This window comes from Coloeus monedula (assembly GCF_965178545.1).
Source record: "Coloeus monedula genome assembly, chromosome: 8".
Lineage (NCBI taxonomy): Eukaryota > Metazoa > Chordata > Aves > Passeriformes > Corvidae > Coloeus > Coloeus monedula.
In genome coordinates, this window is record NC_138788.1 from 20,140,795 (window position 1) to 20,155,585 (window position 14,791).

At 42.6% G+C, this 14,791-nt stretch overlaps 1 protein-coding gene across 1 annotated transcript; it reads left to right on the top strand.

Moving 5' to 3' along the window:
* Window positions 1-10,854: 10,854 nt before the first annotated feature.
* LOC309575487 (beta-microseminoprotein-like) lies at window positions 10,855-12,464 on the top strand (the record flags this gene model as incomplete). Its single annotated transcript, XM_082285924.1, has 3 exons — window positions 10,855-10,978; window positions 11,363-11,465; window positions 12,335-12,464. 3 exons carry the CDS (start codon window positions 10,855-10,857, stop codon window positions 12,462-12,464), a joined length of 357 nt encoding a protein of 118 aa, XP_082142050.1.
* Between the last annotated feature and the right edge of the window lie 2,327 nt (window positions 12,465-14,791).

Sequence of the window (14,791 nt, forward strand, 5' to 3'; positions counted from 1 at the left end):
CGGCGGGCGGGCGGAGCCACCGCATCCCCTCCCACCGCATCCCCTCCCCTCGCATTCCCTCCGCTCGCATTCCCTCCCCTCTCCTCCCACCGCATCCCCTCCCCTCGCATTCCCTCCCCTCTCCTCCCACCGCATCCCCTCCCCTCGCATTCCCTCCCCTCTCCTCCCACCGCATCCCCTCCCCTCCTTTCCCCTCCCCTCTCCTCCCACCGCATCCCCTCCCCTCGCATTCCCTCCCCTCTCCTCCCACCGCATCCCCTCCCCTCCTTTCCCCTCCCCTCTCCTCCTACCGCATCCCCTCCCCTCCTTTCCCCTCCCCTCTCCTCCTACCGCATCCCCTCCCCTCCTTTCCCCTCCCCTCCCTTCCCCTCCCACCGCATCCCCTCCCCTCCTTCCCCTCCCCTCCTTCCCCTCCCCTCCCTTCCCCTCCCACCGCATCCCCTCCCCTCCTTTCCCCTCCCCTCCCACCGCATCCCCTCCCCTCTCTTTCCCTTCCCTTCCCCTCCCACTGCATCCCTTCCCCGCCCGTCCCGTCCCGTCCCGTCCCGTCCCAGCCGCGCCGCAGGAATCCCGCGGTTCCAGGAAGCGGCGGGAGGTGGGTGTGTCCGCCGCCGCTGTGTCCGGGGTCTGGCAGCCGTCGCTGAGAGACCGGACGTGGCTTGTAGGGGCCACGTGCGGAGCGCGCCCTGCGCTACGCTGGGAACAAATTCGGGGATCGCAGGAGGGTCTGCAGCACATCATTCCCCACCGGAGCGCTGCAGCGGGGTCTGCTGATGCCCAGTCTTACAAGTAAAATGGGACCTCTTCCTCCTATTTTTCTTACTGAAGTAAGTGCAAGGCTTACCTTAAGCCAAGTAAAATCTCCTTAGCTTTAGAATGGATGAGCCTTAGTAAACCCACGCCAGAACTGAGGATTTGCTAGAAGAAAACACACTAACATGAACAAATATACAGTGCAAATCGCCAAACTGGAATTCAATTATTTATTCAGTTATTATCCCTAGGCCTTTAGAGGTAAAACACCCCGACTAATTTCCCCTTTTCTTGCTATTTTTTTTCCAATGGATTAAAAAGCCTTGTCATACCACTGTATTTCCTATGATCTTTATTACAAGTGAATTCATGAGAAAGGAGATGACAATAAAATAACCTGTTCTTCCATGTTGTAACTAAATAATCCTTTGGCAATAATCAGACCTTAATATTAGCACAGGGAGTTTATTTATTTATTGCCTTTGACTACATTGATACCACTCGTGAGGAACCTGGGCATTGACTGATCTTACTAGAGTTCTCAAATAAGAAAAAACAGGCAAGATCTCCAAGTTCTTATATATTGATCTAATGGCTACATTCAGATACTGGAAATACGTTGTTAGATAAGGGACACAGAAACTTCTAAAAGCAAAGTATCATAATATTCCTTTCAATTCTATTTTTCTGTGATTCTATGACAAGATACCATTACCAAACTGGCTCAGACCTTCAAACCTTCAAATGTAAAGAATTTTATTATACTGATAATGAAGCAGAAACTAACAAAGGACAAGTAGAAAAATATTAACCTAGGCTGGTTTCACAATGTCATGAGCTAGATAGTTAAAAACCACAGATGGGATTAATACAAAATTATTCTCAAAGCCTTTTAGTGTTTTGCAGTAGTTTCTTCCTCCACAAGATTCCAACAACCAGAAAAGCTTGCCTTTAGTTACTTTCCATATTCACTGACACATGTAATTAAATCCTTTGTTGATAATGCAAAGCTCTACTTTCACAGAAATTTGTGCATTATAAAACATGAGATCTATGTGCTCTTTGTGCACTGGTGCTGCGAAATGTAGGGTCTTAGCATCGGGCAGCTTCAGGTCTGGGCATCTTGCAGATCAATTTCCATAAAAAAACCCGGCATGACAGCTACATAGAACCTGAATTAGGGGAAGCTGTTTATTTGTGATACATACACCAGTCTCTGAGCAGAGAGGACTATGAATGGCACAACAAAAATCTGCTTTCTAGAAGTCCCATACTAAACATTACAGACAGGGTTACAAAAAGCATTTCATCCTAAAATTCCTTTTAGAGAGAAATTTAGACAGGTTCCATTTAAAGTTTAGAGAAAAGATGGCAGCAAGAACAATCACTTGCTGTTCCCCTCAGAACTCTAAATGATCATGTTACATAAAGGTATCAAAAATCACATGTCATCAGGGACTAATCTGCAGATTAAGAACCTGGACACATAAGACTGTACAGAGCTGAGTTCTCTAGTATCTGTGCTTAAAGCCATGCCTTAGCACTTTGTTAAATTCACAAATATTTACAAGGTAAAGAGAATACCACAGCCAGCTTTCCCAATAGCTAACAGAAAGTAAACATGTTTTTATAACCTTAGAACAGGATGCAAACATAGAAAAAAGTCAAATTACAATTAAAAGTTAAGCTTCTGCGTCCCATGGGAAAGAGCCCCAATACAATTTGTGCATTGTTCTTCATTTTCCCTGCCACTCCATGCTCTCATGCACAGTAGTGCGGTATGTCTTGGTTCAGAGGCAGAGAGGTGTGGTTATTCAAGCCCTGCAATTACCAGAATTCCCCAGTCTCCAGGAGATGGTCCCAGCACCTGCATTATCTGCAGGCTGCAAAAAGTCTTGGGGGTGACAAGCAAAGCCAGGGCTTGAAGATGCCTCAGACTCTGGTGCACAGTGTAGAAAGGAGTATCTATAGCTAGAAATAAGTACATGTGCTGTCAGTGGATCAGCACAGGAGCCTGAAACCTCCAGGGGAACTTCCCCTTCTGCCTGGTGTTCATTACTGGTTAATGCAATGACAGAACACACTGTTTGCCTATTGGTGTATTTATTCATTTCAGGGAATTAAAAATCAGCTTTCCTATAAATAATTAATTATAACTCATAATAATAAGAAATAAGCAGATTACCCATGTCACCTAAAAAGACCTTGCTATACTGAATCAAATGACTTACTGAATAAGTTGTGCAAGCAGTAAAAAAATAAACAGTCTGATAAATTCAGTTCAGGTAACTAGAAATTAGGGGACAAAACCAAAACCCACAGCAAAGAGCTAACCCTCTAAATGAACCTGGACTTGGGCACATGACTTCACTGGTTCATGGTTTGATCCTTCTTTGATCTGAAAAGTTAATCTCTGGTGGTAAAATAATGGGCTTGGAGAACAGGCATTACCCTGGAGTTCCTTGGTGAGGTGTAGGAATACCTGCTATGTGACGAATAGGGAAACTTGACTTCTGTGTTGTCTCTGGTTTCTGCATTCCTCTAGGTAATAAGCTCTGAAACTTGAAATCTCTGACACCTAAGGGAGTCACCCAAAATCATGCATCAAGTCAGCATCAGTATGAAGAATTAAAAAAAGGCTCCTGAATCACAGTCCCATGGTGTTCTACTTTAGTCTTTAGCAAAACTTTGAAATGTGAAACTCATAGGACTAATGAAGTAGTGCTACCCTCCCACTTTTGTAAACAGATCAAGAAATTAAACTTATCATATTAATTGATGTACCACAGTTGATAAAACAAGATAGAGCAAGGATGACTGTGAACTTATGGTCCAGGTTAGACCCAGGAAAGCCTTTCACCAAGTGTGTGCTTGAGAACAAAGAGTGGCTCCACTGCAGACAGTGGAACTATCCAGAGGGCTCAAACTAAGGATATACATAAGTGCTTCCCTTGACCCAAGCCCTAAGATCTAATTTGAAGGCTGCAGAAGTTAACGGGAGTTTTCCAGCTTTCCTGAGTAGGTTCAAACCTTTTTAAACTAAAGATTGTGTTTATATTGGAGGTTTAGATATCTGTGTTATTTAATGTGCAAATATTTATCTGCATGATATATCTAAGTTCTATGGAATCAGGAGTGAACTTTGCAAAACCTTATTCTCTCATTGTGTATTAACCCACCATGAGGGCACCAGCTTTTTTTGATGGAAAGTGTCATGGTTTAGCATAGTTTGGGTTTTTAGTTACAGAGGGCTCCATCAGCCACGGAAGTGATTCTTTGCAAAGAGGTGCTTACAGCTTCCTCCAGACCCAATAGAACCACAACTGGCTAGTTTGAATATTGGCAACTTTTTTAAGCCGCTTAAGAAGCTTGACACACCTCTGTGATCCACATTTAAGAACGAACAAACCCTGGGAAAGCTCTTGTTTCTGGCTTTTGAACAGGTAACCGGGGCCTGTGCGGCCCAGCGGGGCCGGGCCGGGCCCTGCTCGGGGTGGTCCGGCCAGGTCAGCCACGGTGCGGCTTGGCTGAGATCTCAGCCGCTCCTGCTCGCTGGACACCCGGCACAGCCCCTCAGTGCGGGCTGGCCGGGACACAGCCACCCTGGAGCCTCGGAGCCCTGTTCCACCCACGGCCCTGCTCCGTGCAGGCGGCCCCGCGGCACGGCCAGGCCAGGCCAGCCCTCACCCAGTGCGGCCGAAATTCATCTGAGGCAGCTGCCCGGCAAAGATCATGTGAGCAAGAGCGATAAGCGAATTCCAGCTGCAAGGTCCGGGTGAGATTAACCCTTTTAGTGTTGTAAGTTTCCTCCAGAACAGATGAAGCCTGCAGACATCAATCCTCTCCCAAGTTAAAGGAAAATGAAAGGTGAAGGCACATGAAGAAAACACCATAAAGACACCAAAGTCAGTGAAGAAGGAAGAGCTGAAATCCTGAGGGAGGAGAAGGAGGAGATGCTCCAAGCTTAGAAGCTGAAATTCTGTTGTAAAGCTATGGTGGTGATGGACTGTGATACATCAGAGTACCCACTGTAATTTCATGAAAGCGTGGGGGGTGGAGCGTTCAAACCGCAACCATGAGCAAAGGCACCTGTGCTGAAATAAGCAAATGTTGAAGTAGCTGTGATCTGATGAGAAGCTTGAACAGAGAGACATGAAAGTGATGAAGGCCCTTGTTCCCAGGGAAGAAGAAGACCTCTGTTCCTAGAAATGAAGATGCTCCCAGAGATGGGTGAAGAGAATGTTTGTTTCTGAACAGCTCAACCTTAAAATGGTAGCCCATTAACTCAAGATTGAACCCTCGAAAACAGTTGTGGGAAAGCTGTAAGACGAGGGAAGGGACTTTCACATGCGAGCAGAGAACCAAGCCGGGCGGCTGTCTCGCTGTGACATTAAAGCTACGAGAGAACTGTTTGTTGTGGAGATGTCTCCACAGCGTGAACAAGAGAGACTCCTCTCCCTAAGTGAACTGAGATTACTATAGAGGTGGTAAGCTGGCTGAAAAAATCTTAAGGGTTGTCTTTTTACATTGTCAGTTGGAGAAGGGAGAAAGGTGGAGGGAAGAGAAGTGTTCTAAAGGTTTAGTCTGACCTTTCTTTCTTTTAGGTCTGTAATAAACTTCTTTATATTCTTTTAAGTTTTGTGCTTGCTTTGTTTTCTCCTAATTCTTATCTCACAGAAGGAAAATAAGTAAGTAATGGATACTTCGAACCAAACCACTACAGAAAGTAAGAACACCAAATCATAGAATGGTTTGGGTTGAAAGGGATTTTAAAGATCATCTAGTTCCAACCTCCTGCCATTGGCAGGGACACCTTCCACTAGGCCAGGTTGCTCAAAACCGCATCCAGCCAGGCCTTAAACACTTCCAGGGATGGGGCGTCCACCTGGGCAACCTATTCCAGTGTCTCACCACCCTCACAGTAAAAAATTTCTTCGTCATAACGTATCTTCTCATAATAACAATTCTAAACATGCTGTCTTTCACTTTAGAATCATTACCCCTTGTCCTGTCACTGCTCTCCTCATCTTTCCTATAATCTTAACAGAATTCTGCATGCTCTGGTGAAATTAGGGCAGTGCTATGAAAGCAATTACCCTTGGAAAAAAAGGTGTATTAAAAAGAAGAATTCACTGCCAGATCTAAGACTTTAGGTAGGGACTAAATTCTCTTAAAGCAAGATCTGAGTATCCTCAAGCAGGAGGTTCAAAGGCACCCAGTGTCAGCCTACCAGCAGACAGTCTGCAGCACAGCTGGCAGAGCTCTGGCATCTTTGTCAAGAAATCATTGGCAGAAGAATAAGGTGTTCTGACTAACAAGCACTCTGAAAGCAAAACCAGTCTTGCTTTGAGGTCTCTATCAAAAAGCCACAAAAGGATTGCCATAAAATTTCCTGTTAAGCCAGGGTGACCTGGTAGTAGCAAAGCCTGCACTTGGCAGGTGAAAGGGAGGGAACACTTTTACAGTGGTACAAGATATAGGATGGTGCACATCACCATAGTTTCTCTACATTTGTATGAAAGCCTTATATCAAGAGATGTGGGAAAAGACATGCAATCATCACTGACAGAGTTTGCAAACAATAGTTAATGTGCCAAATAATAACTGTCTGGTCACCTTAATGGTGAAATAAACTGTGCTTACTTAGTTCATGCTTTAGACTTTTTTTTGGGGGGGGAGATTTTATCATTTTGAAGGAATAGGATTTTTAAACAACTGTGTAAAGTATAAAATTTGTATTAACAACAGTGCCCGTGAGAAGAATTTAGGGATGGAAAGCACGTGTTTTCTATCTAGAACAATATGGTGCTTAAGACAGCTGCTGAGGTGCCTGGATACATATACAGGAAAGGCATTATGTCCTTCATAGTATCTGAGGTTGTTTCCACAACACTTACAAGCTTTTATACCTTGTTCTATGTTCAGATTTGAAATGAGATACTGTCAGGTTTGAGACTGTGCAGAAATGGGTTACAGGAATGAAAATAAATCTGTGCTACAGAACTGAAGATGAAAACTGCTGTACTCACTTGAGAAAGGTTGTTAGCTGACTCAACACTTTGTAAACATGGACAAGAGGGAGACTTAGGTGATAAAGTACTGTTATCTGCCATGCCAGAAGCAAAGGATGAGAAATGATATTTACTGAGTTTTCTCAATGAAAACATGACTATCATGAAATTGAACTTTTAAATGTAGTGATTACATCAGAAAAAAAACAAAAAACAAGTGTTTAGTCTGAAGATTGAATGCTTACAAACTCTTCATTAATTATGTCTTTCTTACTAAAGAATTATCAAACCTGCATGGACTTCAGCTTTAGCATTTCCTCCAGAGAGGTCATGGAATTATGTTATGATGTACTTTAATTTCTTTTGCTCCTGCTGAATTCTTTGGATTAAATTGATTATTATTAGTATGCAGCAATACATAGTGGACAGGAAAAAATGACAACTTTTCTTGCCACCATTGTAAAGTATATAACTGTGTTTAATTTAATCTAAGAAAAAAAGCAGCAAATGATTTAACTTATTTTTTCAGAGTCTTTAAACTTTAAAATCATAGGCTAAATTTCCTGTAGCTGATAGTAAGTCACCCACAGAAATGAGTTTTGAATTGCTTGGCAGCATCTGTAATGAAGTATTTTTAAATGTAGGTAGGCACACAGTCAGATATTGTTTCCTGAAAAGAGGTTGCAGAGCAAGAGAAAGCAGAGTACTTGATTAGCACTCTGAAATTTATCACTTCTTGGGAAAGTGCACATATAAAAGTGATCATATACTCTACTATGATTACTCAGGTCAAAGCCTGAACAGTTCCACAGGAGTAACAACAGGGTTTTGATTTGAGAGGAATTTTTTGTTTTGGTGGAGGAGAAGGAGAAATGTTGTCATGGGATCCAGCTTCAATGTTAAGAGGTTCTGATCCTGGTAATGGCCAAGTACCTTCGGTTGCCTTTCAGTGCACAGCACCACAGCATTAACCATGAGTATGCAAAGATCTGGCAAAAGCTCCACTTGCTATTCATACCTAATGCACTAGTCAGCATGTTCCAGCCCACTGATAGCAGAAGGGATTTCACATGCATTTCTGCCCCACCTAAAAATCACCTAGCTGGATAATATTGTCTACAGCTTAGCTATCAATATTTGTATTCTATCAGAAAGGCATTTTTCCCTCATGCTTCCAAGGAATACAGAGTTCTGGACTCAACAATTTACCCAGGTCAGTGCTCTACAAAACCAAACATTTTCTCATTGCCAGCTGGAAAAATTTCAGAGATTTCTTTGGATATTACAAAAGAACTGCATTTGCATTGAGCAGGCTTCTCCCTCCCCCCAATCTCCCCATTTAGACTTGAATTGCACAACATAAAGGCACCATAAAATATTTGCTCCCTGATTCCACATAAAGTACTTCAGCTTTTCTGGAGACTTAGAGCTCTCTGGAAGCCAAGCATCCCACAATGGTAAGTCAAAGGTTTAGATTGGTTTGGGCTTTTTGTTAATGGGGATACAGATAGGTCCTTGCTTTAAAACTGCAACAGGAGAGCATTTAAGAGAATCACCTGGTTACACATTTTAAATGTGGCTAGATTGTATTTCAAACCTGCAAGATGCAAAGACAGGAAGGCACCTCTGTGAAGATTACTGTGAATTTTGTTCTTTGTATTGTAATTCTTTGCAAGAAACTGTACAGATTATCTCCTAGTCCTTCACTTGCTGTTATCCTTTCCTCAGAAATGTTTGTGAAAATACTCAGAGTTTTGCAAACATTTAGGACCATGCTTTTAAAGCTTATAAATATGAAATACAGTATAAAATATGTCATTTTACAATGAAAAGAAGTGTATACCTTGTCCGTGTATTTTTTTCTGCTCTTTTTAGCGGGGGGGGTGGGGGGTGGGGGGGGTCCCGGGTGCAGGGGAATCCAGCCAGAGTCATGATATGGACACTGATACGATTTGAGCATCGTGCTCCCCTTTATTGTTCACTTACACCAAATTATAGTTTGCAAAGTTCATATCCCTTTCCCATGAGAAAGCCTCTAAGCAGCGGGGGAGCTGACCAGTGTATACCTTTTCCCAAGGCTGTTCAAGGCTGCCGGCTAGCAGGTACCTTGCAAGCCTGTCTTCAGCCTGAGGCCCCGTCAGGGGTACTTCTGCAGCAGCCCTGGGATGCCCAAGCTCTTCTGGGGTATCTCATGCCCCTGTTCCACAAGGAATTCCTCTACAGCTCTTCACTTTTGATCCCTCAAATGGTGCCCTGTTCCAGCTCTTCAAGCCTCTAAAGGTGTTTGCAGAATCTGAATCAAGAGTTGGGCAATGATAAATAGACCGACAAAGTCCTATGGCCTAGTTTTCCTGTAATTTGTGCTCACATAATCCCAAAGGTACAGACATCAAGTACTACCTTTGATGAGCATCGTAGGAATGGCCTGGGCTCTACAGAGTGGGCAGTAGTTTCTATATGTTGATTCATAAACAGGGGAAAAATTACCATCTGCTCTTTCTCTGCTTAAACTTTATTTCTAAGTTTCTGTTACTTAGCTGGAAAATCATTTAGTTGTTGCAACATAAAGCTCATTCAGATACCTGACTGAACACCACAGACTTCCCCTTACATTTCTGTTTAGTTTCAGTGGAAGGTCTAAAATTTTGATCTTTAGAGAGAGGAGCATGCCCAAGCTCATCTGACTGGCATTTCCAGGAATGGCATGATAAGCAAAATGTTGGAGGAAAAACATTATAAAACATTAACAGAAGACAGTGCAACAAATGAAGGATTTTCTATAAAGACTTGAGTTACATATCATGGACCATCTGTGTTATTGCAAGCACTTGACTCAGGCACTACAGAATAGCACACTTTAGGAGTTTTTCAGTCTTTCCCCTTAACTTCTCTTATTCTGGCTATGGTGCTCAGCATGACAATTGTCTCTGTTCTAGCCTAAAGCCCCAGGAACTCCACATCATAGAACCACAATGAAAATGAAGCATTACACCCTTCCCAGACCACTCCATAAACCCTCTTCCTCCTTGCTTTCACTACACCATAAATGTCACTCAGTCTTATAAGAAAGCAGGACATCAAGGATTAAAATACCAAGGTTTTATTCACAGCAGACAGAGGAGTTTCTCCTTGGCTCAGCACCTGCCTAAGGCTCAGGATCTTTCAACGTCTTACGGCATTATGATTCAAGTAAGCCACGGCAGACAGCAGTGCTGCCTAAACCCAAAACCTCTCACTGGTGTTTTAAACCCAATTTCAAGCAGCAACAGTCTCAGTGACATCAACAGCTTCTGAAGTTTCAAGTTTCCAAGTAACTTGGAAAGATCTACTCATTTTAAAATCCTTTCATGTTAGTCTGCAAGTGCTATCAAGAAAATTTAAATAACTTCCGCCATTGCTTCTCAGTCTCTGGCTATTCCTAAACTTTTGCTTTGTCAGCTGGAGCAACCCATCCAAATAAACCTGTGCTCTCTCCTGCTTTTCCAGTCCCTCTACCCCAGTATAACAATCATTACAAAGCCATGTAGGCTTTTTGAAAAAAAGTTGTGGTTGTTCAGCAGGTCCCAGGGGACATATCTGAAGCTCTCTTACCGAAGCTTAGCTGTTGCCCCCACTAGACAAAAAGAGGTGCATGCTGTTTCAAGTCCAAGCCTGTGTCTTCATGGTTTGACAAGATAGCTCAGGTGATGCTAAGTACAATGTACAGCACTCAAATTTTGCCCAAAGACACACATTTATCTCTCTCTTCTCTGCCCAGCCACCTATGTCAAAAAAACAACTGGAACAGATGTAGATCTGAGACGTCCTCTCCAGTGCCAAATGTGACCAAGAGTTTTACAGGGCTTTCAAGTCTGTAATACTATTGAAGTTTTGTGTGATTTCTAGAGACGGGACTTTGGCAGGGAACGATGCTGTTGAGACGGTAATGTCATGCCATTTTGTGTCTTCCCACCTAAATGAAAAAGCCATCAATGCAGGGAAATATCTGGAGTGTACTTTTCCACTATTTTCATGTACACATAAATTTTGATTCAGGTTCAGTGACAGCTTTCGAAAACAGAGCTAATCAATGTGGAATAAAATCCATGGCATGGGCTCTGTGTTTCTTTTACAGAAGAGCTTTCTGGCTTTCCTTATCGCAATGGGCGTCATAGTGACCCTGGGTGATGCTTACTGCTGGTCTAAAATTCACAAGCCAGGGGAGGCCAAAAACGGTAAGAACAAGGAAGGTCCTGTCACCTGATTGCCCTGTGGTAGCTTGGCTCTGCATGGAGCTGCCAGGAAGGGCTCAAAATACAAGGGAGGGGGAAGACATTGGAAAGACACAAATAGGGGTTTCCAGCAGCAAGTTGCCGAAAGTAGGGGAAAAACAAATAAGTGAGTGTGGTTGCAGCAATATTATTGCTGTTGGTGGTAGGTTGCTATTGCTATTCCAGCACATAGAGCTCATTCAGGAGTTGACAGAGTAAAACCCCAATCCTTGTACTTTACTATTGCCTGGGAGAAGATTTTCAGGAAAGCTGAAATAATTCTTAAACTCTTCAGCTTTTAGGTGAAGGCTTAAAGAACATGTTCTGTTTTGCTGCTGTCTTATGCAGGCTGTATGCTGAATGGAAAACTGTATCCCTTGGGACACATTGAGAGGACAGAAGATTGCTACAGATGCAGCTGCAGTGAAACTGAAATGAAATGCTGTTCCCTGTAAGTTTGAACTTTTTGGTACCATCACTGCCTGTAGGATGACCACAGCTTTCCGTTGCTGTGGATAAGTGAGTTTGTAAGGGCACGAGAGAGCCTTTTCTCACCCATGTCACAGAGCTACTGAAAGCAACACATAGCACTTGATTGTTTGGATCCTTAGCTGTGTTTGCCATAGCTCATTTTCTGCTGACTGGGACTGGACACAAGCCTTTCTGGGCACATCCAGTTGGTGCTTGCCTTCAAGTTTTTAGGAACTTGTGAACCCATCTTCCACTGCAGTTAAGTCTTTCATTAGCTGAGAAAGTGGGGGTAGGAAGGAGTGACTTAAGTGAAGTTTCTCTAAAGAGCTTATGATGAACTGAATTCCTTTCCTGAGGTGCTTTTCTCCAGTGAATATGCTAACATAGAATGACAAGGCTCAGCTCTGAAGTATCTCTCCAACATTCTCCTTTCCTCCTCTTCTGCTTTCTCAAAGGTCCAAAATAGCTTGATTACGATCTTTGCCTTTGTTTAGGGGGCACAATCTATCAGGGAGCAGTCACCACATCTTATGCAAACTGGAAATAATGAAAAATTAATGGAAAAAAAGAGAAAAGATGCCAAGCCTGTGCTTATGTCACACTGCAGAGTGCTGTGCTAGAAATTCCTTTGCTAGTGCTGAGCATCCTGGTACATCTACACAGTTCAGTGCACAGGACATCATTTGAGGCTCTGGAAGCTGCAGCTGCATGGTAGTCAAGCTAGCTCAGCTGCCCTTAGCCATAGTTTCAGAGCTCTCTCACTCAGCAGTAGTCCAAGCTATAATCACTGAACTATTGAAACTTTTATTGCTCTCAAGCTAACATTTGCTTTCTCTTTGCCACTGACAGCTTTACTACTCCTGTTGCTTATGACAAAAAGAAATGTAAAGTTGTTTTCAACAAAGAGCGCTGTGACTATGATGTGGTGCAGAAGGACGACCCCTCAAAGGAGTGTTTTGTCTATTCTCGTGTGGGCTAACACCTGCTCCAAACCTCTCTGCACTGTGGAATTCCTCTTCTTCCAACAGATGCTTTGCCATCACAGAGAAGCATGGTGACATGGGAAAATCTCATAAAAGAGAAGACTTCAGTAGCTCACTTCTAATCTCCTAATTGTTCTAATTCAGCTTACAAAATGCATAATCATATAAAGTGTCTCATTTCTGTCATCACTGCATTTGTTGACTACAATAAATTGAGATGAAACATCCATAAATGCTTCATACTGATGTTTTGTTTACTGCAGTGACATGGGGAAATGTCACCTTCTTTTAGAAAGAAATGCATTTGGCTCTCTACTCTGACATGCTGTGCACCAGTACCCTGGCACAAGCCACTGTCATGCTTTACAGGTTCTCTTCTAGCCAGATGTCACAATCTGTTACCATTTTGAGGTGATGCAGTGTTTGGGACATGCTGTACAATGGCTCCTACTCAGGGCACATAGGACACAACTGGCTGTAGGACTTTTGGGAACACCTGTGCTGCTAACACCTCAGAAAAATCAGTGATGATGAGAGATCATCATCCTATTTCTCCCATTTTTTTCTCCTTATTTTCATCAATGAAATCACCCAAAACTGGCAGCGACTGTTCATCTCCATCACCCACTCTGACCAGCCCTGAAGTTTAAAACAATGTTAAACTTTAAACTCTGACACTCTGACTTGTCCTCTGCCAAGCCCTGATCCTGAAAGTCTGCACACACTGTGCTGCTTTAGTGGTTCTTGTCCACTCTGAAAAAGAAATCTAGATCAGCCCCTGGAGACATGCTTCTTCATGGCAGCAGAGCTTGAGGTACTAATAATGCAGATTCCTTCTGTCTCCTCAGTATAACAATTCCCCACAATCACAGGGGAATTAAGTTCAGCTTAGAAATCAAATGTCCCATCTGGCAATGGCTAGTGTCCTAAATCTGCCCACATATATGAGACCAGACAACAAAAGCCTGTTAAATGCTGCTTCTACATGGAGCTCTCCACTCCAGAACTGGGTATTAAAAAACCACAACCGTCTGTAGTTAACTGTTCCATGGTTTGAAAAGAGACACACCTTCCAAAACAAGTGGACTGTTTAATGAAGTTCCATAATCACAAGTCTGTTGTCTTGTGAAAGTATGAGGTTACACTCAACTGAACGTTCTTAGTGCAGGGATCCTCACTTGGCCCCAAAACAAGAGTCAATCTACATTTATTCAGCAGGGGTATTTCCTTCACAAGACAATCCACCTCAAGCTCTGTGAGCCATTATTAAAATCAGAAAGATTTAGTGTGGTGTATTTTCTCTGGCTTTGGTAATTTGCTTACGAGCTGTGTTTTAAGGCTTCTTAGACCTCCAAATAACATACCTCGGTTTGGGGAAAAAAATCCAAAGATTTTGCAGGCACTGGTATTACATACTTCACCTTTTAAAGTTCTTTGTGCTGCAGACTGGGTATCAGTCAACAGCTCTGTGTTTCTCTACAACTGGTTCCTGTAAAGATGAAAAATGTGAGGGGCCAGAATAAAGAGGCAGCTCAGCTTTTTCCAATATAGACATTTGCATATGCCTTTTAAAGATCTTACTCCCATTCACTGATTCCATCCTATCATTCTTCTAAAGGGAGCAAGTGAAAACAAACATTCTCATGTTGCTTAAGGTTCTAGAGGTTTTTTTTTAAGCCCAAAGAGGTTTCATATTCTGCAGGAGAGGAACAGTTTTGAAACTTGTCCTGAATGACTTTTGCTGTTTCATGCTAGCTCATGTCAAAACTACACAGAACACAACCTTAGCTGATACACCTGAAAGAATATTCTTGCTTACAGAAAAAACAGCCACAGCTTCATAGGGAAGTAATATTTTCAGCATGGAGATCAAACACTTCCTCCCTAAGTAGCTCACAGAACTGTTTCTTGAGAAAATTTGGTTTTCAAAATTCATGTGTTTATTTAAATTTTATTTATAAAAAGAACAAATTTGATGAAAAACAAAAGTTGGAGTTTCCTGATGGAATACTTTTTAATTTGAGACATAGAGAAGTACAGACATCAAGATTAATATCCAGCTTGTTGTAACCTGGAACTCTGCCATGCAACATTGAAATGTTTCAGAATTCGAAATTTTTCCCTAACAAAGCCTCTCAAGTTAAGTGAGGAAGTATTTCTTCTAAAATTTATGAAAATTAGTTTATTATCTTATATCTAATTTTGGTGGAGGAGAAAGAGAAATGTTGTCATGGGATCCAGCTTCAGCTGAGGCTGCAGTGTTAAGAGGTTCTGATCCTGGTAATGGCCAAGTACCTTCGGTTGCCTTTCAGTGCACAGCACC